This window comes from Carex rostrata, chromosome 3 (assembly GCF_964058835.1).
Source record: "Carex rostrata chromosome 3, lpCarRost1.2, whole genome shotgun sequence".
Taxonomy (NCBI): Eukaryota; Viridiplantae; Streptophyta; class Magnoliopsida; order Poales; family Cyperaceae; genus Carex; species Carex rostrata.
In genome coordinates, this window is record NC_135920.1 from 11,545,713 (window position 1) to 11,573,241 (window position 27,529).

Sequence of the window (27,529 nt, forward strand, 5' to 3'; positions counted from 1 at the left end):
GTCATGGGATCTTCTATGGCCGTCTTTTGTGGTTGGATTTGTGCAGCAGCTGTTTGCACCTGTGCTTCAAGTGTAGTAACATGTTCAGGATTTGAAAATAATTCGAGAAGATCTATAGTAATTTAAGGATTTACTCCAGTGAAAAAGAAATATCGCTCATTAAAGAGAAGGAACGGGAGAGGAGAGGAAAGGTCAGCAGACCAAATCTGACCGGAGTGGTTCTCCTAGAGGAAAATTAGAGGGGAGGAGAATGGAGGGGAGAGAAGAGGAATTCGCTGTATAATTTCTTTCAAGTTCTTCACCTTCAAATCGAGGTGTAGATGGAGTAACAGACCTCCGATCCCTTCCTTCCCTTCCCGTTCGTTCCCTCTACCTCTAAGATTTCTGAAGCACAGCCTAAAAATAATATCTTTTTTTATAGTTCATGTAAAATATGTACAAAATTTTAAGTTTTAAGTTTTAACAAAAAATAATTTTTATAAAAATTCAGATATAACTCATAAAATCAGTAAAATTTGGAAAAATTTGGAAATCCGTTTAATTTGGTAAGGTGCTGAAAAAAATAATTCGGCAATTCACAAATTTTTGTTAAAATATAAATTTTTTCAAGTGATTGATTTAATGCAGACAGGAGAGGAACATAGACTTAGCTAGGGGTGCTAAGCCACTCCAACTTTTCAAAATTTTATTATCAAGTACCTAGATACGGTAGAAGAAATGGAATTTGGGGAGAGTTAATCAACTAGTTTTCTTACTTATTTTTTATTTTATATGTATTAGCACCCCTAACTTTACATAATCCCCCTATACTCAAATCTTGGTTCCGCTCCTGAATGCAGAGTACTTCACATCTCATCAAGTATATATTTGCAGATAGTAAACAGCATCAGCAACATCCATATTGAATCTCAAAAGTCAAAACTAACAATCTCTAAATTAGAAAGCTTCTTATGTGTTGATCTAACGGTCCTGCTGATTTAGATAGAGAGGATGCAGAACTCAGAGCAGAGACTTTGCTCTATTATATGGATAACGCACATGATTCACGCGCAGAATCAATTAGGTCAACGTTGACCAGTTTCCTCTCTATGCGAGTAAAATGTTAGCTGTGAAATTACTAAGTTGCCTATCTCATCTCAAGTCCTGGTCGAATGACTGGTACACCAATCTGAGTAGCGGTGTCAACTGGGACGGTATGGGTTGGATGAAGACATTTTCATATCCGGATATGTTATAGTAAAGAAAAAAAATCTTTATTCTTACCTTTTTTTCAAATACACTACGTGTGAGTTAAACAAATAAAATAATATTATTGACATTTCGATTTGTGTTTTCGATAAAATATTTTTTAAAACAAGAAAAAAAAAGAAAAAAAATAATAATGAATATATACATCTAATTTATATTATGAAAATTTAATAAAATACAAAATTTTATGTATCATATATCATCTTCATACAAATATAATTTTATTTTTTAAAATTATCTTATACAAAAACGGATAGGATAACGAAAAAAATCATTACTCTTACCCATATCCGATAAGTTAACGAGAAAAAAAATCTTATCCTTATTTGTATTTTCGGATATGATACGGGTTGGATAAACGGGTAAAAGGGTGCCATTGACACCTCTAAATCTTAGTTTGAGAGAATATTTTGTTGACAAAAATGTACCTCACTATTCTCTGTCATTGGGCAAAGGATTGTGGATAACTACTGCACTTGTATTCTTAATTGGCCTCTAATTAACCTCAGTAATAGACCTTCTAGACCAGTTTTTTTTTTCCCTTAAAAAAATATTTTGCTTTAACACACATCGATCACGAGATAAGTAGTGTTCTAGCTACACTTCTAATGAAAGAAAATTAATAAATGTTATTTTGAAACATCACACCTTTTAAAATACGCAATATTGCGCACTTAAAAGTCATCTAGAAGAAAATATTGCATTTTTGTGCATTTTGTTTTTCCCAAATGCAAGATGCTTTCACATGTCTAATGTACTTGTTTTGTACAAAACAATTAGAAATTCCATAATTCTCTTACAATTTCTCATATAATTAATACTTTCAGGTAAGTTGTGCAAGAGAAATGTGTTGTTTAAATGGGCTATTGTTTCTACTTATGTTGAGCCGAAAACATAATTTGCTTATTTTTTTTGGAAGTAGTAGGCGAATAGCCTACTTTTTGTTTTGAATATGTTTTCAAGAAACATGTTTCCTTAAAAATATTGCAACCTTTTAAACGTGAATGGCATGATAGTATTTAATAAAATGTTCAATTTTGGCTCTTCCTAAAGGAGAGGAAAGAACCAATTCAGACCCAAATTGTGTTCCTTTAGTTGATACAACTCTTTTCCAAGACAACAAATTCAGTACCAACCTAACAAAAAATAACCAAATTTTTAATCATGTGAAAGAATGAAAATTTGCGCAATTATATTTTTTTCCTATAATCATCTTCATAATAAGTTAATTATTCCAATTACGACAAACATACATAAAAATGGGCTCCCAATATTAGCAGCAAAGAGAATCCCAGGCGAATGCATTTTATTTGAAAAGCCTATATTATTTTTAAGCCCATCACAAAGTAAATTTGAGCCTTTAGTGGGCCTAGGCCCAATTCTGAAACGTGGGCCTTAATTAACCGTAAATAACCCAGTCCATTGAACAGAGTCTTTGACAACTGCAATCAGATCCCTTGGCGAGTTGGCGTTGACATTAATAAATAATTACAAGAAGCACATCTTGCTTTGCATTAAATTTAGAGAAATTATATTTATTTTCTCAATTACAAATAATAATGGGGAAGGAAATTATATATTGTTTAGAAAAGAGAGAATTTTCCGGTCAACAAAATGGAAAATCTCTTTCTTTTTGTTTATCTCTCTTTTAAAATTACTCAAGACCAAGGTGATTTTAAAATCTCTTTTTGAGAATTAAATTTCTGATCATTACTGGCTACTAGCTAGTAGACTTCGTGCAAGGCAGTACCTCAATCGGATATCATTTTCTTATTTTATTTTATTAAGAAAATCCCACACGGTTATCCTGCTAATCTTCAAAGATCAAAACCACATTAATCTTTTTTTTTGTTTTTTTAATTATTTATGTGCGCGCTTGAGTCGACTGTCCAGTGTCCACGTCCTCTGATTGTTGCCTAATGGATCCCAACCGTACATCTACATGATGCATCAAGATTCGTACTTGGGAGGATGTAATAAATCAATCAGAGTAACATCGAACGGTCCTTATGTTTAGGCTTTCTTGGTCACAACTGCCAATCCGCGTTTAGAATTAATGCCCCCCACGTACTCCCCCCCCATTGGCACAAGCTCATTCGCTCTTAAAAAAATTAAAATTATACAAATGAGGCTACCACATCATATATATTATTGATAATCTGCTCTATGTATAAATCATCTTTACTACAACACATACACTATCCTGCCCCATTCTCAAAATCAAGAGAGAACAATTCTCAAGCCATGGCCCGCACCAGCCCCATTTGCTGCATTAGTACGCAGCAAAGGAAGCCGCAGAGAGACGGCGTGGCCAGGCGTGGGTCATCTAAGCCAGCTGCGTGCATTTGTTGTGTCGGTCGGCACCACCAACCCGGCCTTCCACCCCGTACACCCAAGACACCTAAAACACCTAAAACACCTATGTCAAAGAATATGTGCTGTACTGGGCGCACTCCACGAACCCCACGCAGGCGTCAGGGACTGCAAGGGCAAGCAAAGCTGGGCAGGTCGAAACGTTGGTTCCGCCTTTTTAGGCACACCATGTCACGATCTCCGTGCCGATCTGTTCCAGTTATGGATGGGGGAAATAATGAGGTGAAGGTGTATAACCCCAGGCATGTTGAGGCAGCGGCAGCGGCAGCAACTCCATTGAAGGCAGAGGATGGCGACAGTTCTAATGACGAGTATAGCTTGCTTGTCAAGGAGGGGTTTTCGAGGGAAGACGTAGCCGCAGTTACCATACAGACATATTTCAGGGCTCATCTGGTACATACATTTCCATCCCTCTCCCTGCATTAACATAAATAACAGGGATCCATGCAGAATTAATGCAATTAACCCAATTTGGTCTGATGATTACTTAAATCAAAATTTCCGTCTGTGTGCTTCCATTTGATTAGCATCTCATGATGCATCACATCTTTTGCTCCGGTTACTGAGTACAAAATTTATCACTAATTTACAATGCAATAATTACCCTTCTTGTTTATGCAACCTTATGATTAATTATATATATACTAGCACTCATAGAAATCAAGTAATAAAATAAATAAATTTGTGTATGTAGGCAAGGCGTGCATTTAGGGCACTGAAGAGCTTGGTTAAGCTACAGGCTGTGGCACGCGGTGCATACGTTAGGCGACAGGCCGAAGTAGCGATCCACTGCATGCAAGCACTCGTCAGGCTACAAGTGCGGGTCCGGGCCAGGCAGCTGCTCACCAAGTCCAAGGAAGCACAACTATTACAATCCTACTATACGGAAAATCCAGATTCAAAAACAATTTCAAAGCTCGGAAGCGCGTAATTAAATGGTGATTTACTGCTTAATTTTTTGTCTTAATTTGTTATTGTAATTTAATTAAAGCTCGACTCTGGTTACTGATCATTCTTTTTTTCTATTCATTTCTTAATTGGAATTTCCAATTATTTGTTATTCAATTTAGTAAATATCTATATATAAACACATGGAAGTGTGGTGTGTTGATTCCAATTTGAAAGTTTTCATATATTTTCTCTTAATACATAGTAGCAATTTAATCATATATCTATGTATGGAGTTAAATTTGCACCCAAATTGTAATTAACTAATAGTAATTTAATAAACAATCTGGCTAATACAACAAGTAATTATGATAAAATGAGATAAACAGTACCAATTCTTCCTCACGGGAAGGAATATAATTTATGTAGTTCTTAACTCTTATTGCATCAACACCATATTTTTTTTAAATAATAACGACTGAACTCGAACAAACAAGTACTACTTAACAGACAAACTTTTTATTCTGGCACAAAGCCACTCACAGTTTTCAAAATAAAGAGCGAAAATAGAAAGCATGAACCAAAGGCACCGTGCTTAACAGCATGAGCAAAAGAGAAAAAAAAAGCCATCATCAGATCTCAAACTTCTCCAAGGAGTTGAATGACATCCAATGAAACATTACACAACAAATTATTAAGCAGACTACAGTAACAGCATCCGATCGACTTTTCCTTTGATCATGCGAAGTCGCTCAAATTTTTGGGGGAGGCTCCTGCTGCATGGCCACCACCTTCTGCCACGAGGCACGGCGAGAGATCTCGCCCCACCACCTTTTCACATTAACACGTGTGTCGATCAGAGCCTTGCACCGACTGTCAGATTTCAGGCGTTGTGTGTTGGGCAAGTGGGACAAGTCGGCAAGCGTGAACACATCACCAGCCAAGTAGCGGTATTCCTGGAGCCGCTGGTCATAAATGTCCAGGACCTTTTCAAGCTCTTTCTTGCTGCTGTTGTTCTCGACCCACTGTTCGTCAAGATTCGGATTGCAAGCGAGGCTGAAGACAAGGTTGGAGCAGGGTGGGTCGAAGCTGTGCTCCTCAGTCTGGAGCCATTGTTCGATAGCGGCACGTTCAAGTGCCCCGGTACCAATAAGGTTCTTGTAGCCCTGCTCAGCGTAGTGCTGGGCAATGTGGCGGCATATCTTCCTCGACTCTGTGACATAAAGCGATTATCATATTACCTTAGGAAAACTGCCCTGTGCATTTGAGCTTTATAATTAAAACCTCAACGGCTTACCTATGTTTTATTTTTGTTGTAATTTGCTTGATGACATTACATCGATGAAATGAGATTTATTTAAGAAAACTATTTGTTTTTCTTGTAGTAAGAAACTTTAGCATAGTATACTGTTGATAATATTTCAATTGTTTGCTCTCATTTTCATGTTAATTAATACTATAAGAGTACTTTCTCTTACAATTACAAAAGACTATCATAGAAACACTGTTGCTTTAACCCGTACCATAAAAACTAATTATTAATTTGTTACTTGTAATTGGAAGAAACTTCATGTTTTCTTACCAACGAGGGTCACTTTGCCATCTTCGAACGTGAGTGCTTCTCCTCGAGGCTGCATATATAAACAAGAATACTTGGTTAGAATAATATACTACTATTTATATATGCTGTCGTTATTTTGCCAAGAAGAATAAATAACTAATAGTTCTGCAAAATGTGTGTTTTTTTCTTTTTCTTTTATCCTTTTGTGGATCAAAATGTGGGCCAGATCAAGCCCAGTGAATGATCGGCCCATGGACTTCATCCGCTTTCTGTATCAAACAACTATTCAATAATACTATAGGAGCAGATGCTAAATGCTTTATTTGATAACAAGTTACGAATGTTTTCATAACGCATACAAATGACAAATACTGGAAAATTCTATATAAAAAGTTAAATTTTTGTTGTTGTTTTAATTAGGAACAAAAACAAGATGATAAAACAAAAGCAATACTTGGAGCTTGAGGTACTCGGGCATGCGCTTCGGTCCCCGGTAGGTGTCGACACGGATGAGCTGGAACTCCACATCCTTCTCGAATAGACAAGTCAGCACCCGCGCAACCTCAGACGAGGTTGGGGACCCAAAAATCTTAATATTAGCCATTGTCTCTTGTGAAGTGTTAATTGATAAGTTGGTTTTTGTTTCCAAGTGCGCTGTGAGGTCTTATGAATTTATGGGGGTGCTTATATACTTGCCGGGATGAGCAAGGAAATGCCTTGCTTCTCAAGTGAGAAATGAAAAAGCAAAAGAGAAAGAACTAAAGTGAAAGAGAAAGAGAAAGGATCAAGTTTGCAATTTTCGAGTTTGTACAACATCATTGTTGTTTAACTTTCTTTTGTGAGAGATATTGTTGTTCACTCAGAATCAGATCTGGTCATTATAGCACTCCTTAATTTTTCGATGTAAATTGCTTTTATCTGGTCTTCTCATCTCATTTAATATACTACCTGCATAGTCTTTTATTTACTTAAGTAATGAATAGAACATCTAATATAATTTCATATACATCTATTTGATCTCTTAATATATATATTGTTTAAATTAGATAAGTAATTAATTGTAGATGAGATCTTCATTTCTTAAATAGCACGCATATTTAATATGAATCGATTTGAAAAATATTCGGTCTTCTGTCAAAAAAGAAAAGAAAAAAGTTTTGACAATTTTAAAGGCTCTATGATCAAATAATTTATCAAATTTTAAATTGAATCAATTTGATACAAGTTATATTTAAAATAATTTAGAACATAACACATCTATAATTTAAATTTATTAATTTACATAGTTTTTTCAATATATCAAGTGAATATACAAGGAATTTAAAAGAACTATGTTATGACTAGACACGTGCCAGTCACACACCGTGACCACTTCCAAGAAAAATGATATGACACGGCACGTGAACCAACCTAGTTATGACATGATATATAATAATATATATACACGATGCGTAACCAAACATGACCATAACCACATAAAACTTGTTTCATTATTTATTTCAAAATATCAATTAAAATCCAGACAACATATTCATTTTTTTACGCATAATTTACTTTACACCTTTGTTTATTTAATTTACAATATAATTTCCATACAATTTTTGTAAGCAAATTTAAATTTGAAAAAACAGTTAAATATGACTAAATATAATTAGCTACGCTGCATTTGATCACCATGTGACTAACGTGTCGTCTTTATTTCTGTATAAGAATCATATATTGCCTACAATTTTAGTCTCATTATGTAAAAAATTGACTTGATCATAAGGGACGAAACAATGTGGAGCCTCATAAAATGAAATTGGAACTTTTTAGTTTTTTATTTTAATTTTACAAAAAATTATACTATTAGCTCTCCTCATAAAATGAAATTACATAACACTTATTTACCTAGCCTCCTCTATCTCAATTTTTTAGTTCCGTCTTTATTAATCATGGCATGTTAAAATTTGACTTGATCATAAAATGAAATTACATAACACTTGTTTACTTAGCCTCTCCTATCTCAATTTTTTAGTTCCGTCTTTATTGATCATGGTATGTTAAAATCTGACTTGATCACGACAACATAGTAGAACAACACAAATTTACAAAAATTGAATACCGATAAATAATAATGAAGGAGACAAAGTCATATTTACTTTACACAAATTAATCATGATAACACAGCAAGAAGAAAAAGTCACAGTACTGTAGTTACCCACAGGTCCAAAGTTCGAGTTGGAATGGAGCTTTTATTTTACCCACAGCCTCGCTCACGATGAAAAAAGAAATATCAATAATTTTTTAAGTGTTGTTGGACTGGAGCTTTTATTTTTAAAGTGTGTGGCTAGAAGCTCTTAAAAAAAGAATTTATATTTCTTTTCTTTTTCTTTAAAGCATAGAAAAAGAGAAATAAACAAGAGTGAGTCTATGGTACTATGCATATTACGATTTGGCACCGTGCTATGGCTCTATATTTGAGTTTTCAAATCTTAACGGTCGATCCGAACCGTTCATCTTGTTCTCCATATTAATATGTGTTTGGAGACCAAATTTTACATTTTTTGAAAAATTTTTACTATTTTTTTAGATTTATTGAAAATCACTGTTTTTGGATGGTCCAGAATTTTCAGATCAAGTAATTTTCTAAATATCTAAAAAAATAGTAAAAAATTTTCAAAAAATGTAAAATTTGGTCTTCAAACACATATTAATATGGAGAACAAGAAGAACGGTTCGGATCGACCGTTAGGATTTGAAAACTCGAATATAGAGCTGTAGCACGGTAACAACCCGTGATATGCATAGTACCATAGACTCACTCAATAAAGAAACCTCTCATGTGTTACATTACTCCCATCACTACTTACTGTCCTTGATCAAGTAGTGTTGAACGTGATAGTTACATTATATGAATATGTACGTTGCAATTAATGTAGGGTGTGTTAGGCAAACTTCGCGTACATTACCTTTTAAAATTGAAAAATCAATACATATGTAAGTATTTATTTCGGATAAAATAAATGTACATCTCAATTGAAAGAACTATATATTAAGTTATAATACTGAAATTAATGTGTATTCAGGATATATAAGAGAGAAGGGCAATAGCAATAACGAGTTTGAAAATTATTGGTAATAATAGTCAAAATATATAATAGTCGAATTGTTATGAAAATTATCCTAACTGTTATAAAGAATTTCAAACTGAATTAAATTAATATGTACTTCGGATTAAAAAGGTATGCATTTTAGAAAAAAAAATTCAGATAGGGGCATTAGAGGAATGAGTAGATTAGTAAATTTAAAAATAGGGAAATTACGACATGTGCATTACAAGCCTCAGTATAGTACAAAAACATTGCGGCATGTGCATCTTTATCGGATAAAAGCAGATACTGGTACGCCTCAATATACTAAACCGTGTTAACCTTTTTTTTTTATAATACAGAGGAGGATCAAATGCCAATGGTCATTGATGTGAAACGTGTAAACCTTTTTATTTGTGCTTAAACAAATATAAACTGTGAGATATATTTTAAAGCATCTCAATGCTTATAAAAAGTTACGAAATTTTAACTTAAATTTGATATACATTAGAGGGGTTAAATTGTCAAATTTTGGTCTGTTGATTTTGTTAGCTCTTGATTTAGAATTACTAGATCTGGACTGTTCTTTTTAACTTGGCACGAATCTCAAAGTCCAATAATACTGCCTCTATGGTAATCCAAATCCCAAACCGGTTTGAAATTTAATCTCAAACCGTAAAATGAGAGTAATCCTCTGCAATACCTGAGAGGATATGAACTCCGTATTGACTGCCATAATATTTTATTCTCCATTGGTTCTTTAAAGTTTATATTAATCTTACAATACAACGGCCTGCTAGATTAATTTTGCATATGAATTAAATATTTATAAGATTCTTGAGTTTGTCAAATTATCTGTGTATTCAGATCATGTAGGTCGGTGCTAGTTTTTCTATGTGAAAAAAGTATTTTCAAGGAGATATTTATATAAAAATTAAGTTAACATTTGAAGTAGATTAATTAGGATGACACTGAATTTATATTGATTGACCAACAACTTATCTAGGTTAACACTGGTCGATATATAGTATAACTTTACAGATCTCAATGTGGTTAAATTGAAAGTAAAAATATTTAATTACAATAAAATTTGAAAAACATCAATTTATGTTGTTTTAAATTTGGCATTACAATAAAGAGATGTCAAGATGACATTTTTTTTTTTTTAAGAGGAGGAGATATTATAGTAATTTGAGAAAAAGCTAGCAGAATGATTCTGTTAAATCGGCAGGTAACAAACTGACACAGCACCTAAACAATCTGAAATTCATAATAAAAGATTTTATTTATTACTTGTGTTTTGTTACAGCTAACAAGGCATTTGACAAAGAGATTCAGTTGAATCCTTGCCCATAATACGACTTGTTGCACTTTAGAAATGCATCATTATTATTCAGAATTAAATAAAAGCGATAGCAACATCCTTATGATTAAAAGAAAGCAGCAAAACAAACATGCAGAGATATATAAACCCCACAACAGAAGTACCATTCCACAAATGTTCAGACAGCTCGGCTTATTTTTCGAGTGGACCGGGGTGCTCACTCTGCAGCTCAACAACCTTCCTCCACGAATTACGACGCGTGATATCCTGGACCCACCTTGCCACATTCTTCCTTTCAGTAAACAGCTTCTTTCCCCTCTCACACCTAGTTACCAGATAATGTGCGTTAGGGAGGTGCGACAGGTCAGCAAGGGTGAACTCATCACCAGCTAGGTACTCATTCTCGTTGAGCCTTTGATCGTACACATCCAATATGTTAGAGAGGCGCTTCTCATTATTTTCTATAGCATCCATGTCGTATTCTAAGCCGAGTGGCTTGGAAAAGGCCAGGTGGAAAACAAGCTCAGAGCTTGGTGGCCCGAAATTCAAGGCTTCAGACTGAAGCCATTGCTCGATATTTGCCTTTTCGAGGAAGCCGTTACTATAGAGCTTCTTATTTCCATGGTCTGGGTACTTGCTGCATAGATGCCTAATTATCTGCCTTGAATCTGCATTGCAAATAAAAAGAAGTAAAAGTTACAATATCTTCTCTTCAGAATCTCAGAATTATTAAAATTTGTATACACAGATGTAGTTCAAGAAGAGAACAGATTTCCTCTTACCTACTAAAGTGAGGTCTCCCTCCCTGAAAGTCACCTGTCCACTTGGATCCTACATGATCTCAGATAAGGAGCACAGTGAAATACTGAGAAAATACTTAAAGAAAAATAACTAATTTTATTTATAATTAGTTAAAGACCAGTTTAATTTTACATACGTGAAGCTGGAGGAACTCAGGAATCTTGTGCTCCCTTCTGAATTTATCGACCCGAATTAGTTGGAACTCAAGATCCTTTTCAAAGAGACATGTCAACACCCTTGCAACATCGGTTGATGCCGGTTGGCCGAAAACCTTCAAAGCCACCATTCTTGTCTTTTGGTTTAATTGTTATTATTGGCAAAATATGAGATAGTAGGGCATCAGTGCCATGAAGGGGATTTATGGAAGATTGGCAGGAAGGAAATCTATTCTTTCTTGCTCACTGGGATAGAAAAGAAAAAGAAAAAAGAACAAAGAGAACATAGCAAAGCAAAAGAAAGAGTTAGATGCTTGCTTGGAGGTTTTATATTAGCTTAACAAACTTTTATCAGTTAAAACCATTGCTGTCAAAGGTCAACAACACACCACAGCATGTGATAGTGTCTTGTGCTTTTGAGTTGCTGATCCTGCCCGACAAGAGGAATTAATGTAAGTGAGGCAAAGAAGATACTTTAGTCAGGCTACAAACTCTAAATTAGATATTTAACCAAAGTTTAGTACGATGTTTGCAAGATTGAATTCGACTGATAAATTATACAAGCAAGGAATTATCTGAGGCTAAGAGGGGAAACCAGCTATTTAGCAGTAAAGCCTGTAATTTGTTTGGTAGCCTCTATCATGTAAAGCCTGTAATTTGCTAAATTTAAATGCAGTTGAATCAGTTGTTAGGCCCAAGCGTTAACGATTTAGTAGTATAAACAATTTGCTTAAGTGCTTTGTTATTCTAAATATATTTCCAGGAACAAAACAACTGAAGTATTAATTAATTACAGCAAACAATGCATCATAAAGCCCAGAAAACATTCCACTATTTTAAACTTTCAAGAATTATCATATTATTTCTTCCTCGCATTCCAGTCATTTGATAGTTTACTCACCTATGCACACAAGACAGCAGGGGAAAATAAGAATATATTGCAGCTCTATTTGTAAAGATTGCTAGAGGTAATTGCAACAAGCATGACAATTCTTGAAAAAGGAAAAGTAACAAAGGTAATTATCAAATTAGGAAACACACAACACTCAAACCAGCCATAGCTGGGAGTCCCAGTGCTGTTATTTCCAATCGGGAAGCGAGATGTCTGCTGTACAACATGGGAACTACATTACTAAAACAAAGGCCCACAATCATTCAACAACAAAATCAGTAAAATGCTTGCTTAATAAGGAATAAGCATGAGTTTCCAAGAAAAGGAAAATTTTAGAATCAATGCGCCACACTAGATGAGAGCCAAAAGTGATTGACAACACAAACATATTCCTCGTCAGTAAACTCAGCCATAAGAGTACTCTGAGACAGTGGCACCCACAAGGAAGTTAACTAAGCCCGAGGAGCATTCTGCATCTCCATGACTTTCTTCCAAGCAGGCCGAGCTGATATCTCCTCCCACCACCTACCCACATTTTTCCTCGACATAAATAAATCCCCTTTATCTTTAGTAACCAGAAAATGCCCATTTGGCAAATGCGCCAGATCGGCCAGTGTATAATCATCTCCCGCAAGGAACTTGCTCTCGCCAAGGCGGTGGTCATACACGTCCAAAACTTTGGCTAGTTTCACCTCGTTCTGCTCAATTGCGGCTATGTCTTGTTTGAGGCCCATCATTGGTGCAAACACCAACTGGAAAACTAGGGCTAAGCTCGGTGCATTGAAGTTCTGCCCCTCGACCTCCAGCCATTGGTCTACTGATGTGCGGGCAAGCAGCCCACCATCTCTCCGACCCATAAGCGTTTGGTTTCCTTTATCAGGGTATTTGTCGCAAATGTATCGGCATATTGCCCTTGACTCTGCATTCATGGTGTAGTAAAGTTCTTATATAATCTTGGGAAGATAAAAAAAATTGAATATTTCTTGCTAATATGTCAATGAAATGGATTGTTTGCTTGCTTTATTATTATTTTGTTTACACACATTATTCAAATTTTTTTAATCAACAACCTCCAAAAGCTGTCATATGCATTCATATTAGCTCAATATCTAGTGATATGATATTGTGATCCATTCTGAAGATAAAAAATACTAGGAATTGTAGTGTTCATTCAAGTTCTATGGTATATCCCACATCAGGATCATTCAGTTCAGAAGGCTAAAACGGTCTTCTTTAAATTTTTTTTTTTTTATAATGAAAGACAAATACCAAACAAATATCGACAAGCACTTAAATTACTTCCAGTAACATACTACACATTACAGACTTGTCTTCAGTCCCATAAGAATACAATCAGGTTCTCCAAGAATTTTAGCAAAAAAAATTCTTCACAATAACCCGATTAAATGTACTATATAGTAAAAAAGAAAATGATATTTTTGTAAATCCACTGTGATTAAAGTTAAACCATAGAATGCACTGCAATATTTACTTTCCTTTTTTTTTGAAAAAGAGGCCCTGTACATAACTATTGTAATTACAGAGATACTAATTAACCCTCTATGTTTAGCAAGCTAAAACCCTCTAAAAAACCCAGGGGTGTCCTTTATGCCATAGTCACACACACCCCACATCATTAACTAGCTAACCAGGGACAGAGGTAGTAAGAATAATAGGGGTTAATTGACCCCCATTTTTTTTTTCAAATTTTATTGCCGGTACTATAAATTGACCCCCATTCGCAGCATGAAAATTTGATATGAATGACCCCCATTTACGACTGACCCCGATAGTCAGAAAGTCTGGCTCCGCGCTGTAGCTAACTGACCCATTAGTTAGGCAGTAGCAAGGTTTCAGCACACCATTATTAGACGGGAGTACATTATATTTAAATTTAGTCTTATTTTCCCAAAACAAACATAGGTTAACATTACTCAATTTATAAAGCACAAGCACTAATTAGATAACAAAAATTAAATGAAAAAAAAGGTGGAACAAATAAATTCTAACCAAAGACGGTCGTTAGCTCGTCTTGAAATGCAGGCACCTGGCCGAAGGGCTGTTGATGCATTGTTAAAAATCCACAACAATTAGTTAGGTATATCAAATACAACCCTGTAGAGGAACAGAGAGAGTGAGAGAGAGAGAGACCTGGAGCTTAAGAAAGTCGGGGGATTTGTGCTGGCCCTTGGCCATGTCGACGGGAGCCAGCTTGAAATCCACCTCCTTTTCAAATAGACAGACCATAACTCTAGATACCGCTGGCGACAAGGGAGTTCCGTACACCGTTACGCCCGACATTTCCGCTTCTTCAGGTCGCGTCACAAATCTCCTCCTTTTTTTTTGTGGAAGAGCGAGTCCACTAATCCACTGCCCACAGGTCACGGGAGAGTATAGAGTATTCTCTGCGGAGGTTTTAATCTGGTCCGTTCATTTTGATCGGACGGACCAGATCAAAGGAGCCCAAATTTTGAGATCTGATCTGGTCCGTCCGATCAAAACGAACGGACCAGATTAAAAGCTCCGCAGAGGATAGCTTTTCGTCACGGGAGACAGCCCACTATCCTTATCAGGACTGTAGAACTCGGTTGTATTATTTCCATTGTGAAATTTGTAGAATTGGAGCAATGATAATTTTTTTTATGAAAACGAACATTTTTGGATATAAAAATGAAAATATTAATTTGTTAATTTTCAAGTTAATTTTTTTTTATTATTTTGATTGTATTGTTCATACGGAGAGTTTAAATGCCTTAATTTTTTTTTGTCTTCATCATAGAATTATAATAATTATAAATTTTAAAATTAAGTGTTAAAATAAACTGTTAGATATTATCTATATTATTTTTTTTATATATATGTAAGAGATCATGGCCTTTCGATTTTATTTTGAATAATATCAAGAGCTTGCAAAAATACACCGATGTGGATAAATTATGGACGTTTATTTTTTAATTTATTGATTTATATAAAATTAAAATCGAAAAGTAATATTTATTTTATGTGCATGTAGAGAAAATAATAAAAATCACAACTTATAGTTTTATTTTGACATAAAAAATTATAGAATTTTTGTTATTAAAAATTAATAAGTGAAAACGTGATGAACACATAAAAAAGGCATTTTGTCATTTAGGCCATCCTCTTGTTCGATAATAAGGACATGATAATTTTTTTAGGAGATTAGTTCCGAATCTTGCATTGCATATAATTGAAATGTGTTAATTGAAACTTTTTGTACTGTTCATTGTTGTTTTGTTTGATCAATTTTAATTAACCTTGTATATGATCAATTCTTGTTGTTGAATTTTATTAATCAAAGATATTTAATTCAGCACAAAACTGCTTTTTTTTATTTATTTAAAACTGTGTAGCATAAAAATATTAATTAAAGTATTTAAAGTTACAGAAGCTAAAAAAAAGACACCAGTAATATCAAAACTTAGCACTAACAACATTATCACAAATAAAAAAGACATAAAAAAGCTTTAGCATCAAAGTTTGACATAATACATGCGCTGCAAGATCTGGAAAAATAAAACTTTAACCAAGATTGATTTTAAATTTCTGACGATATATTAGATAAAGAAAGGAATGAAAATAAAAAGAGCTCTGCCGAATATAAAATAAAATTAAATATCTATAAATTCATTTTTTTTTGGGGAAAAAATTCATGAGAAAAATACGCTGAACAAGCCCTTAAACAAACTCGGTTCTAATTAAATGTAAAAAAACAGAACATGAAGTGGAGACCAAATCCTTTGCATTATTTCACTATTTTAGTATAAATTCAAACCGTTCAATTAGAATTTAGATCATTCAACTCGAATTCGTATGCCCTGCATTAACTCAAAAAAGAATCTTTTGAGTTAATGCATCTGGACCGTTGGATCTGCTTTAATATCCGTGCAAATTGGATCCCCATTAAACCATTATTATGCCATATTAATTTCAAAATGCTAATGCAAAGTAATATCTCAACTCTTATTTGCACAAAGTCTTACAACAAAAGAGAAAGCAAAAGTGCAATGACATGCATATCTGAGAATCGATAAGGAATTAATGAATTCATCTTAATTATTTCACCTCATTCTAAGTCGGTAAAACAATAGAAAGAAAAACATTCACACACTGTTGGACCTCTTTTGCATTGAAATTAGCAAAACCAAGCAAGAAGGATGCACTCCACCATACATCAGTTCAAAGTAGACCATGTCGACGGCACGCGTGTTGACGTGACAAGAGGCATATTGCGCAAATTAACATCTAATGGTAACATGCGGTACTCGATATCTAGCTCTCTCAAAACCCGAATCATCTCTGCTACTACCGCCTCCCTCCGCTCGAACCGCACACCCATGTTTTGAAAGTTAACGCGGTGGCGCAACCATATGCTCACTTTTAGTCTGTTCATGTCATCCACATCTCTCAATACCACACGCGAATTTGGATACCAGTGTTCCTTTTTGTTATCAATGAACCTATAGAGAAAATTCATAATAGTTTAGAACATATATGTAGTGAGTGAAGGGGGAAAAAAAGGTACTGTAGTAAAGACAAAAACAATATTAATTTGTGACCTTTTTTTGGTTTGTTGTAGAAGAAGTGATGGTAATTAAATCCACGAAAGATAGTTACTAATTAACTAATTAAATAAAGATTATATATCTAGACAAGAACGATTGCTTACTTAATTATTCTTTCTTTCATCATGGCAAGTTTTTCCACTGGAGTAGCAACAAGAATGCAAAAATCAATTACATCACCCATATCAGGGCTCCTGTAGAAGTTGCTAATCGGTTTGGTGGAAAGCACGCTATTTGGATACGTAATCTTCAAGTTGTCGGCTCTCAGAAAAATCGTAGTCATGATATTCATTTCCTCCACAATTAACTGGAAAATAATACACATATATAACACCAGAATTTTCATCTTCACATAAACTTTACCTAATTTTTATATTATGATCTGGTAATTAATTTGGCACTCCATCTGGTAATTAACTGAAAATTTTCCCATTTTGAAAAGTAAATGTTTTAGCTTTTCCTTTTTCTTAATTTGTCATACCTGAACACCCTCCACCTCACATCGATCACCAACATCGAATGGATGCATCACAAACAAAAAAATGATTGCCTCAAAAATAGTCTTTAGTGTGTTTCCAAACATGAAGACTGCCAGAAGGGCTTGCGAACTTAGAAAAACAAAGAAACGAGTTGTTGCGATGCCCAAAATTAGAAGTGAAAGAGAGAACACGATGATAACAACTATCACATTTGCCATGTGGCTAAGCTTGTTCACGGCTGTTTTCGTGTCATTGAGTGTTAAAGCAAGGGCTTTGCGCTCTCTAAACGCATCAATCTGAACCATTGAACAGTGCACAAATAAGCAGAGGATTTTGATTTTGAAAAGTTGGCAAAATATTAACCTTTAACTATGCTTAAGCGTTTATAATTCCAAATTTTGCTTCAATTAATTAGTATTTAAGTGTAATGCTGCCTCAATTAACTTCATGTTACAATGAAAAGAAAACCTCAGTAGTTCATTGTGCAACAATCAAGCATCAAAGATTCAAAGTAACTCAGTTTTGCCTCAAATATGCATGTTAGACAATTAATAATGTCAAATTAGCATTGTGGACTTGCATGACACAAGTGTGTACAGAGCTTTCAACCTATTTCGTCATGCTATTTGAAAAGTATTATTACCACAAGAAGATGAGATATCATTCAAGTGAAGAGTACATTACCACCCAGCTTTTGAGGGACTTCTTACAAATTCTGTTCTTCTCTTCACCTCCTTCAAATAAACACATAGTTTGAAGTGCTTCTTCTCTCTTCATAAAGCGGAGCAAATCTGACAAGTAGATGTACCTAAAATTAATACACAAGAAAGATATCATCGTAAAATACTCAATGCACTTAACTTTAACCATGAGAAATTGACACCCGGTCGACCAACGCTTAAGAGTTAGCTAATTAAGAACAATTTCTAAAAGGTCAACTAATCAACAATACAAGTATACAACATATTATCATATTATTAGTCAACTTACGTCGCACCAGGCTTGGCAACATTGACAAAAATCTTCTTGGCTGCAACATTGGCCTCGTGCTCGCTCCTTATCTGAGTGGTCGACTCATCCTCATTATATCCAGCAGCCCCAGGTATCTGTTCATCAAGAGTTGTGAGTGTACCATATCTCACTGTCCTTATCAGCCGCTTCATACTCCAAGCCGAGACATTCTTTCGACTCATCTTATAAAGTTGCTCAACTGATATTGTCCCCTTACTCACCTCCTCTTTTTTCCTTGAACTGTTGTTTTGAAACTTACTACCAGACAATGCAGCAGCATTTAGTCCCTTAGGTATTCTATAACCCATGGTTTGAAACTTGCGCACATCAGCTATCAATTGTTCCTCTTCATCCTTTGCTCTCTGTATCTCAATAATAGGTGGACCGGAGAGTGTCTCAATCACGTACTGATGGAACAATGCCTCCTGGATTCGTTCAAAGTAGGTGCTGTAATGGAATGACGATGCCAATAATTTCACAAGTAGGGTTTTCACGAGATGGAAGAGGGTCGCAATAAGTAGGCAAAGGAGCGCCTTTGTAACATAGTGAAGTGTCTTTGGGGGACCAGTGAGATCTTCATCTAAGAGGAGTTTCCATGTGAGGAGCACAAGGCTAAGCCAGATACTGTTCTGCACAGCCGTGCGAAGGCCGTAAACAAAGTACAACACCCGCTTGCATAATAGAAAATTGCGCTCTACAAAGAAAACTGCAATTCGAATTACGCAACCAGAAACCAGTCGGCCGCAAATGATTACAAACCCCAGAAGTTCCCATTTCCACAGCTCTAGCCCTGAGAGGCTCCTTGTCCGGAGATCGAGCACAAGAAAAGTGCACACCATAGCAGCAAGAATTGTAACCAGGCTTATTAATTGCAAAATTGTGAGGAAATTAAAATTAGAGTGCTTAAATTCATTAGGGATGTCTTCATCCAACGAGTCATCCTCATCATCCTCACCGGGTCCTGATTTTCCAAGGGCACCTGATTTGATTCGGATTGATCCGGAAGGCATCTCGCGTAGTTCAGTTCCACTAGTTACGGCCATAGTAGGTAGTGGTGGTGAGTCCATCAACCTTGATTTCGTCTTTCTCCGAAGAAGAGTGGAGCTGCCCCTCTGGATGGATCGGGCTCTACCAAGCTGTGATTCAAGGATCATTTCCTTAGTTTCCTTTTCCTCTTCATCCACATTTTTAAGTGAAGACATCGAATGCATGTGAATGGACTGCGGGTCCGGATAGATACGACATTGTTTCGAATGAATCCGATTATGAGACTTGTTTTGGTTTAAGGTGTTGTTATTGTTACCATCAACAGGAATAAGAGGAGGCTTGGATGGATCACAGCTATCAATCTTCACCAAAATCTCATCAGGTAGGATGGGTTGCTCAAGTGCGCTTTCGAAGGATGTAGCTTGTGATGAGCAAATGCCCTTTTGGAGGCTAGACGATTTGAATGATTTTCGTCTGGAATCCATGGTGCCTCATCCACAATACCTCATTGATCAAGGGCCAAAACGCACATGGAGGAAAGAAAGAAAATGGGAGAGCAACTCGTCGTAGGAAGAGTAATCCGACTTGATTTGCTGGGAAAAGAAAGGTACAAATTGAGAATATATGGTTTTTACTGAACCCAGTATAAACGTTGAGGAGTTGCGCCAATTTAAGTGGTGGGAAGGATGGTAGAGAGTCATTTTAGGAGGGGGATTTCTTTTCCGTTAGAGAGAGTCGTCGGAGACGTTTCAGAGTGAATTCAGATACAAATATACAATACAATACTGACCTGACGGTGTAGAATGAGATATAAGTCGTCATTTTATTAGATAATAAAGCTAAAAAACAACTTTCTTAATAAAGCTTAATTTAAACTTGATAAAATACTTAAGTTATATGAAACCATGGCTTAAAAACTTGGACAAGTTTAAAAAAGGTGGACAAAAAGAGCACTAAAGAGGTGGCATTAAGCTTGATAAAGGAGCACCTATTCGGTAAGCTTAAAACTCAGCACTAAAGGGCTCTAAGCCATAGTTGCTGAGCACTACCACAAGAACCTGTTTGGATACGTTTGGATGGGTGAAAAATAGTCATTAACCCGGATTAGCACTATTTTCGACTACTATTTTCTGTTTGGGTGTGTTTGGATCAGTAAATATGAACTATTATTTGTTTGTCTTATGTGGGTTTTCTCACTATTCTAGTAATCCAACAAAATGTTGAGTTAGTTACTATTTTCAATTTTAAAATTAGCTCTATTCTTTGTTTCATTCAAACGTACCCTTTAAATTTTCTATATTTTAAATAGACACCGAATTAATTATGAGCATACTCAAAATGAGAGAGACTGAAAGAAATAACAAACACTCCTACAATAATACAAGGTAAGCTTTTAAGTAAAAAGCTAAAATCACTAAAACATTTTTATGGAACTTTATTAAAATTAAAATATGTATATTGTAGTAATTGAACATTAATTTATAACTAATTAAACAAAGTTTAAATATGAAATACTTGAATTGTGGGTCAATCATATGCTTTTATACCTTAATTGACTCAATTAGGCTTGGCTAAAGAAGTGAACTACCAAGACAGTTCAGTTTTGCAGAAACATTATTCCTATTTAAATTAAGTTGAAACAATAAAAACTGTTTTTATTTTCCTTCGAAACAAAATTTGCTTGCAAGAAGCCGATCACCAAAACGATAAAAGCTGACAAGATGACTATTTTAACCAACAAGAAAATTATAAACTTTTTAACTTGGGTGGAGCTCATTTGTTGTGCTTGTAATTAAGAAAGTGGTGAGGATGATTGAGGTGCTCTAATTCATCCAAACATAGATAAATACTGCTCTTATCTTGTATGAAATTAGCAAATGAAGAAATGAAACTGCTATTTGTTATCCATTCGTCATCTTTTTTTTTTATTCTTTTATGAATATTCTCTTTAATGAAAACTATTACCATCCATACTAAACTTATGGTTCATAGTTTCTCATGTTAAAAATGCCGTTAAAAGTGAAACTTTGTCAATACAGATAATGAGCCATTTAAGCTTTGACCTATGTAACACAGACACGTGAAGAAATGAGCCGCACCTTGCATGACAGGATACAATGTGGGTCGTACGTGTCAGGCCAGACACCCGTGCTGGTGTCCACGCTAAATAGCTTTCAAAACATTAAAATGAAACCACAAAACGTCTTACAATCAGAACATAAATTTTTTTCACTACAATTCCTTATCAGCAGAGTTACTTGAACAAAAAAGAGCATAACATCCACAAAAACACAAGGAAAACAAAAAACATGACCATCAATTCTTCATACCACCAAAAATTCTTCATCATCTCCAACAGTGGCATCGTCATCGTCATCAATCATTCCCTCCCCTTCAAGAAGCCACTGCTCAAGCTCATCCAAATTATCCTCCTCAGGACGACACCAATCACTAGAGGGCCCCCCAAAAGCGGGTCCAAGCTCCTCCCCTCGGCATGCCACTTGCAAGAAAGGTCGGTTCCTTGCAAGAGCATCCACAATATCCCTATTCAAGCAGCCTGTTACACCCAGCGACCTCAGCCTAGGGAAGTACGGTTTTTTAAACCATCTAAAGGCCAAGGGAGTGATGCCACCACACTCGAACAGGTCCAGCAAATGGAGACTACTCCCATGGGTTCCACCTTCAACGAGCATTGATGCAAGTGCCATGATTGATGAATCTCCTATATTGGAACATTCACGTAAACGCAATTCTGTTATCTGCACATGGCTCCTTGCCAGTGATATGACAGCTTCATCTGTAAGGTTATGTATCTTTGAAAGATCCAACACTTGTAAACTTGACCTGACCTCACCAGCTAATAATAATTCAACACAACTGTTAGTTAGCCTTTTGCAACCTCTAAGTGATAAGGAAATTAGTGGGCTTGACCCTTGACCAAGGTACGACAACCCTACGTCAGTTATACCAGTTCCATCCAATAATAGAACTTGCAATTTTGGTAGCTGACTTAGAGCTTTTAAAGCCTCATCACCTAAAAGCCTGCACTCCCTCAGGTCAAGCAGATTGAGATCTTTATTCAAAGATAGCGTCTCAATGCCTATATCAGTCAAAAGATTACACCACTTAAGACTGACATGTGTCAGGGAGAGTGATGTGGCAGATATGTCATGAAACACTAAATCAGTTAATTGATGTCCATGAAAAACCTTAAGTTCGCGCAAGCTAGAGCAAGAATGTATGACTTCCCTGAAACCTGTATCAGTAACCCGTGAAAAACCACCAAGGCAAATGCTCTCCAGCTTCGAACAAGTTTGGGCCATAAGCAGAAGACCCATATCACTCACCCTTTTGAAAGATGTAAACATGAACTCCTGGCTTCGAATCAGAGACACATGTTTCAGATTACCATGGCGATTTATCATCTGGAGACCAACATTTGTAAGGTCGGACGAAGGTGCGGGATCAAAACATGGTGCATCTTGGAGATCCAAATGGGTCAGGTGAGGAAGCGCCTCTGATATGGACCCCACCAAGTTGTTTGATATGAAGTCGACTGAGAGACATAGCTTCTGAAGGCTGCAGAAGAGGGGTGCTTTTGTAATTTGGATTTCTCTGTTTTTGGCCTCTATGGCCAAGGACAGAAGCTGGAGTAACATAGTTAAGGGTATATATCCAATCTCTAAACAGGATAGTTTTTGTGATGCTACGGCCCATATGTGGTGGAAATTAGGCCCATCAAATACTGCAAAATCAAGCTCCGACAAGCTAAGAGACTGACAAGAACAAATAAGAAGTAACGAAAATTTGTGTCAGATTACTGCTATATGATGGTACTTGTAGGCTCAGTATGTAATGTGCAGGTATTGGTTCCCTCAATTTGTACAATAATATCCTAGTCAATAGCCTGACATAAATACAACCTTAAAAATACACAACAGAGCTGGGATGCCCAGTTACTCTGGTGCATATGATGCACAACTGCCTAATGATACCCTACTTGCAAACATAATATCAACAAAAGCATGGCAATGCCAATCCTTGAATAGTAGGAACCAGTCAACAGTACTATCCCCTAAAGTATGATTTAGCTAATCAGCCCCATTGGAGAATTATAATCCTAACTTAAATAAAACTATAGAAATACACAACAAGGCTGGAATGCCCACTAACACTCTGGTTCATAAGATACACAATTGCCTGACGATACCAGACTTACATGCTTAACATCAATAAAATCATGGAAATGGCAATCCTTGAAAAGCAGGAAGCATTTTAGTATCCAATGAAGTGTGACTTGACTAATCACAGAATATAGTCTGCTTGGAATTTACAACAGAACAAGAAACAATAAAAAATCCTTCACACATATCATTTAATATGCACCAATCTTCAAGCAAACAAATGGTTACCTCCAACTGTGAACAGCCAATGAGAAACTGCTCTAGATCAGCAAAGGATATTGGAACTCCCTTATGCCGAGCAAGGCAGGTCAGCGAGAGAGTCCTGAACATATAAAATACAAAGTAACAAACCATGTAATGTAGCTTAAGATTGTATATTTAATTAATAACTACTGAAAGAAAAATTTAATTCCAGGTTGAGTTACGTTGAAAACTTCTTAAGGAAATGTTCACAACTACCAATTTACTCAACTTTTCTTTCAAAATCCATGCCTAGCCATCATGTCTACGTTACCCACGTGCTGCATATAAAGAAATAAGATTCGGTACATGTTTTTCTGTAAGTTAACAATTTGAACTTTTCAATGGTCTGAATTTAATTACCGTATATGCATTATCAAGCAATACATGATCACTATTGCCCAGCAAAATAATTCTTGTCAATGTTTTAAATCCAAAATACGGAATTTTCTCACCTTGCATAAAATTTAACAGGTGGCTTGTCTATTTGTCCATCAAAACACCAATAAACTTAGTTTTGGATTTTTTAATAGTCAACAGAGAGTTTCCAATAATTACAAACTTACAATTGTAAATCACTGTTGGAATCGTGACTATACAAATAACATCAATTACCTCAGATCAGGGCATTTGGCACCCAGCTCAGAGAGAATCTTTCCGCTCACGTTCTCACAATTTACCAGGTATAGTTCATTTAGAGAAGGCCTCACAAGATACTGGATCGCCACATCATCAAGCCGCATACAATCCATCCGTATGCTCCTGAGGCACGGATTAACCAGCAACAGTGGCCTCAAATAATCAAGCGTCAGCGCAAAATCCTACAACAATGTCAGAAACTGTAAGCATTATCAAGTGCAATTTTGACTCAGTCCAAATGAAGATTGAAAGAGATGAAACTAGGGAAGGTCTGGGCAGTAGCTTGGGTAAAACCGGAATTTCAAAAAGAATCACTACACTGGGGTCCCACACTTCAAATACTGACAGCAATAATTAATCAAAACAATCACTGTCAGGTGGGGTCGTGGGAATCAGAGCAGAGTGCTATCGTTAAGCCAAACTGGACAAACACAGAAGGGTTTTTAGGGAGTTCGTTGAGACAGATCAACGAATTTGATGACATGGGCTGCTGATGTATCACGGACTTAAATTAAACAAACTAGGTAGAAAATTAAGAAATTATTGTTCATATAGGACCTCATATATAAGGCCAACGCTTGTAAGAATTCAGATTATGAAATAGATTATACAATTGTTGAGTTCACCTCTTCATTTTCTGGCTTTCGCCATTTTTATATCTTGTTTGACAAATTCCAAATTCTCTCAATCCATTTAGCTTTTGAGAAAATTGTACAATAACAAGTCTAATTAGGTCTAAGACCTATCAAATAACCAATCAGGAGAAATTAACTCTCTCGACAAAAGACCGGGGGAAACTCTGTTAAAAACAGGGCAAAAATAAAGAGGGGCTTACGAGGAGATGAAAAGACGGAAGGAAAGAGAGCGCCTGGGAGGCACATGTGCGGAAGGCGCGACACGCGACGGAGGCAAATACGAGGGAGCGGATGTCGAGGTGCGAGAGAACCGTCGCGAGTACTGCGGAGGGGAGGTGGTGGTCGATCGACGGCGACTCCGAGGCCGCCTCGCAGTCAGCCATTGAGGATAGAGGAATTAGATGGTTAGTGCAGGGTTAGGCTGGTATTGTTGTTTTCAGATCTTATGGAAAAGGAAATGGCGCTTCTGCCTTACTGGCAATGGCAATTTGCAAGTGATAGCCGTTGCACCTTCGTGGAAGCTTCCTCGGTCGTGATTGGTGGGGCCCGTCTTATCTTACTTTATCAATATAATATCAAGCTCGCATGTCTCGCATCTTGGCGTGCCTGATGTCGCATCTAACCCAAGAATATTTGTGTTTAGATATTGACCGTCCGATCAGAATCCGGACCAATCCGATTTGAGGTAGAATGCACGAGATCCCTTCAATATTCGTGCGTATCCTGATCGAACAGTCCGGATCTAAGTAGAAATATTCAGTTACCAAAGGTGATATGAATCCATACCCGTTGGTGTGGAGTGCGTATCCTCTGAGATATCTCAACTTTTGCGTGACCGACGTGTCCGGTGGTGCCTATTAAAGGTGATGTAGGGGTCAGTGTCATGCGGGCTTTGAGATTCGTGCAGAACGTCTTTAAACGGTTAGGATTTTCCATAAAGTCACGCAAAGTTTGAGATATCTCAGAGGATACGAATTCGTTGGTGTGGTTTAACCGTTTAATAGGACGTGCTTCGTCTGCAACTCTGCATGACTGCATCAATGTTACAAAAACTTCATGATTTGCTGTATTACACGTTGGTGCGGACTAACAATGGTCCATGGGCCTAAATTATAAACTAAGCCCATAAACCTGATAATGGCCCATTAATGCCTTATCTGTCAGTTTGAAAAAACTGCTTTCAAATGCTTTGAGGCCTTGATTCGACGACTTGCCAATTGCGATAAGGAGCCTTATCGCAATTGGCAAGTCGTCGAATCAAGGCCTCAAAGCATTTGAAAGCAGTTTTTTTCAAACTGACAGCTGTATTACACGTTGGTTACGTCACGGTATGGCATATCAATTAGCTGTCTCTAACTCGTGTATTATGGGTTGCGATTATTCGCGTGATATAATTATTTTTTAAAATTTTGGTATGGTACGATACGTCGTGCAAAAAATTAAGTTACAGCACATAGACACATGTAATTAGGACTGTTAGATCTTGATTGAATAGTAAATTTTGAATAAATTAACTTAAATTATGAAAAAAATAGTTAAACGTAATTAGTCACGGCGTGACTAACGTGCCATGACTATTCACGTATTGTGATCATTCTTTCAAATTTAATCACAACACGGAAGAGGGGTGCGGCCGAGAGAAAGAGCTAAACCCTAGACGAAAATGAGAAGAGCGGATCTAAAAATTGCAATGGTCCGAGTATCAAAATAACATTTAGTGGAAAAGAAAGAACATATCTCCTTTCAACACCTGCATAACATCAATTGCGTGGGTATCAAAATTAATTACATAGGAAATATTTGTATGAGCTGCACGTTTTTCTTTTAACCCATACAATTTAGTTTACACACCCATGCTAATTAATTCCGAGTTAGAAAATATCAGCGAGACACATTTGCGTGGGTAAATTAGTTATTAATTGAATGGATATTTACATCAATTGTATGAGATTATTAATTGCATGGGCCGAAAATTTTGGCCCATGCAATTTAGTTTGTATGGGATTCACTTAAAGATACAATTGTATTTAGTTACTTATGCAAATAATCAAAATTCTAGTAGTGAACATGTATTGAGAACCATAAAAACCCATATGAAGAAATAAAAAGGGTTAAAAACCTATACGAAGACATTTTGACAGGACCTTTTTGGACAAGACTTCTCTCAAGAGTGTTTTCAGACTACATGATTACATTTTATCAAAATTAAGTTAACTAATACTAATAGACGTTTCTTTCTAATGAGATTTTTTTCGAATACTAACTAACATGATATGCATAGATATTGTAGAACTTGTAGATTGCATCTTACATGAAATTTCCATGTCAATCTTTGATTCTTCCAAATCTAGGTTTTTGTTGTTCTCTTAATAAACAATTTCCGTTGATAAAAGGTTAAAATTAAAGTATGCATCAATAAGCATAAAAGAACAGAAAAAATGTGATTCGATATTCA

The 27,529-nt window shown here is 36.0% G+C and overlaps 6 protein-coding genes across 7 annotated transcripts; 1 reads left to right on the forward strand and 5 right to left on the reverse strand.

The window, feature by feature from the left end:
- Positions 1–3,457: 3,457 nt before the first annotated feature.
- On the forward strand, positions 3,458–4,685 carry LOC144552052 (protein IQ-DOMAIN 1-like). Its single transcript, XM_078300147.1, has 2 exons — positions 3,458–4,014; positions 4,316–4,685. The coding sequence occupies exons 1-2, from the start codon at positions 3,493–3,495 to the stop codon at positions 4,550–4,552; spliced, it is 759 nt and encodes a 252-aa protein (XP_078156273.1). The 5' UTR covers positions 3,458–3,492; the 3' UTR covers positions 4,553–4,685.
- A 321-nt stretch (positions 4,686–5,006) lies between these two features.
- LOC144551956 (glutathione S-transferase F11-like) lies at positions 5,007–6,721 on the reverse strand. Its single transcript, XM_078300066.1, has 3 exons — positions 6,525–6,721; positions 6,092–6,140; positions 5,007–5,722 (listed from the first exon to the last, which is right to left on the reverse strand). The coding sequence occupies exons 1-3, from the start codon at positions 6,672–6,674 to the stop codon at positions 5,262–5,264; spliced, it is 660 nt and encodes a 219-aa protein (XP_078156192.1). The 5' UTR covers positions 6,675–6,721; the 3' UTR covers positions 5,007–5,261.
- Positions 6,722–10,407: 3,686 nt separating this feature from the next.
- Positions 10,408–11,668, reverse strand: LOC144551496 (glutathione S-transferase F8, chloroplastic-like). Its single transcript, XM_078299466.1, has 3 exons — positions 11,403–11,668; positions 11,248–11,296; positions 10,408–11,133 (listed from the first exon to the last, which is right to left on the reverse strand). The coding sequence occupies exons 1-3, from the start codon at positions 11,550–11,552 to the stop codon at positions 10,658–10,660; spliced, it is 675 nt and encodes a 224-aa protein (XP_078155592.1). The 5' UTR covers positions 11,553–11,668; the 3' UTR covers positions 10,408–10,657.
- Positions 11,669–12,441: 773 nt separating this feature from the next.
- Positions 12,442–14,683, reverse strand: LOC144551497 (glutathione S-transferase-like). The gene is made up of 3 exons (XM_078299467.1): positions 14,465–14,683; positions 14,324–14,372; positions 12,442–13,232 (listed from the first exon to the last, which is right to left on the reverse strand). Exons 1-3 carry the CDS (start codon positions 14,612–14,614, stop codon positions 12,766–12,768), a joined length of 666 nt encoding a protein of 221 aa, XP_078155593.1. The 5' UTR covers positions 14,615–14,683; the 3' UTR covers positions 12,442–12,765.
- A 1,706-nt stretch (positions 14,684–16,389) lies between these two features.
- LOC144551957 (mechanosensitive ion channel protein 5-like) lies at positions 16,390–20,076 on the reverse strand. The gene is made up of 5 exons (XM_078300068.1): positions 18,369–20,076; positions 18,063–18,186; positions 17,381–17,674; positions 17,004–17,206; positions 16,390–16,794 (listed from the first exon to the last, which is right to left on the reverse strand). Exons 1-5 carry the CDS (start codon positions 19,859–19,861, stop codon positions 16,509–16,511), a joined length of 2,400 nt encoding a protein of 799 aa, XP_078156194.1. The 5' UTR covers positions 19,862–20,076; the 3' UTR covers positions 16,390–16,508.
- Positions 20,077–21,555: 1,479 nt separating this feature from the next.
- On the reverse strand, positions 21,556–25,557 carry LOC144551495 (F-box/RNI-like superfamily protein). 2 transcript variants are annotated; one of them, XM_078299464.1, is made up of 4 exons: positions 25,275–25,557; positions 24,416–24,621; positions 23,789–23,882; positions 21,556–23,152 (listed from the first exon to the last, which is right to left on the reverse strand). In XM_078299464.1, the coding sequence occupies exons 1-4, from the start codon at positions 25,455–25,457 to the stop codon at positions 21,701–21,703; spliced, it is 1,935 nt and encodes a 644-aa protein (XP_078155590.1). In that variant the 5' UTR covers positions 25,458–25,557; the 3' UTR covers positions 21,556–21,700. The 2 variants fall into 2 exon arrangements, with proteins under 2 accessions (XP_078155590.1, XP_078155591.1); XM_078299465.1 differs by having other exon boundaries at positions 24,416–24,639; positions 25,275–25,404.
- Between the last annotated feature and the right edge of the window lie 1,972 nt (positions 25,558–27,529).

Excerpts from the sequence above, each read along its gene's own strand:
- LOC144552052 (XM_078300147.1), top strand. The coding sequence starts at position 3,493 with ATGGCCCGCACCAGCCCCATTTGCTGCATTAGTACGCAGCAAAGGAAG. Across the intron at positions 4,015-4,315 it reads CATATTTCAGGGCTCATCTG|GCAAGGCGTGCATTTAGGGC; the intron begins GTACATACATTT and ends TTGTGTATGTAG.
- LOC144551956 (XM_078300066.1), bottom strand. The coding sequence starts at position 6,674 with ATGGCTAATATTAAGATTTTTGGGTCCCCAACCTCGTCTGAGGTTGCG. Across the intron at positions 6,141-6,524 it reads CCGAGTACCTCAAGCTCCAA|CCTCGAGGAGAAGCACTCAC; the intron begins GTATTGCTTTTG and ends TTATATATGCAG. Across the intron at positions 5,723-6,091 it reads TGGCAAAGTGACCCTCGTTG|AGTCGAGGAAGATATGCCGC; the intron begins GTAAGAAAACAT and ends TTTATGTCACAG.
- LOC144551496 (XM_078299466.1), bottom strand. The coding sequence starts at position 11,552 with ATGGTGGCTTTGAAGGTTTTCGGCCAACCGGCATCAACCGATGTTGCA. Across the intron at positions 11,297-11,402 it reads CTGAGTTCCTCCAGCTTCAC|GATCCAAGTGGACAGGTGAC; the intron begins GTATGTAAAATT and ends GAGATCATGTAG. Across the intron at positions 11,134-11,247 it reads GGGAGACCTCACTTTAGTAG|ATTCAAGGCAGATAATTAGG; the intron begins GTAAGAGGAAAT and ends TTTGCAATGCAG.
- LOC144551497 (XM_078299467.1), bottom strand. The coding sequence starts at position 14,614 with ATGTCGGGCGTAACGGTGTACGGAACTCCCTTGTCGCCAGCGGTATCT. Across the intron at positions 14,373-14,464 it reads CCGACTTTCTTAAGCTCCAG|CCCTTCGGCCAGGTGCCTGC; the intron begins GTCTCTCTCTCT and ends ATGCATCAACAG. Across the intron at positions 13,233-14,323 it reads CGAGCTAACGACCGTCTTTG|AGTCAAGGGCAATATGCCGA; the intron begins GTTAGAATTTAT and ends CCATGAATGCAG.
- LOC144551957 (XM_078300068.1), bottom strand. The coding sequence starts at position 19,861 with ATGGATTCCAGACGAAAATCATTCAAATCGTCTAGCCTCCAAAAGGGC. Across the intron at positions 17,675-18,062 it reads AGTCCCTCAAAAGCTGGGTG|ATTGATGCGTTTAGAGAGCG; the intron begins GTAATGTACTCT and ends TCAATGGTTCAG. Across the intron at positions 16,795-17,003 it reads ATGAAAGAAAGAATAATTAA|GTTCATTGATAACAAAAAGG; the intron begins GTAAGCAATCGT and ends TTTTCTCTATAG.
- LOC144551495 (XM_078299464.1), bottom strand. The coding sequence starts at position 25,457 with ATGGCTGACTGCGAGGCGGCCTCGGAGTCGCCGTCGATCGACCACCAC. Across the intron at positions 24,622-25,274 it reads TTCCGTCTTTTCATCTCCTC|GATTTTGCGCTGACGCTTGA; the intron begins GTAAGCCCCTCT and ends ACATTGTTGTAG. Across the intron at positions 23,153-23,788 it reads TTGGCTGTTCACAGTTGGAG|TCTCTTAGCTTGTCGGAGCT; the intron begins GTAACCATTTGT and ends TGTTCTTGTCAG.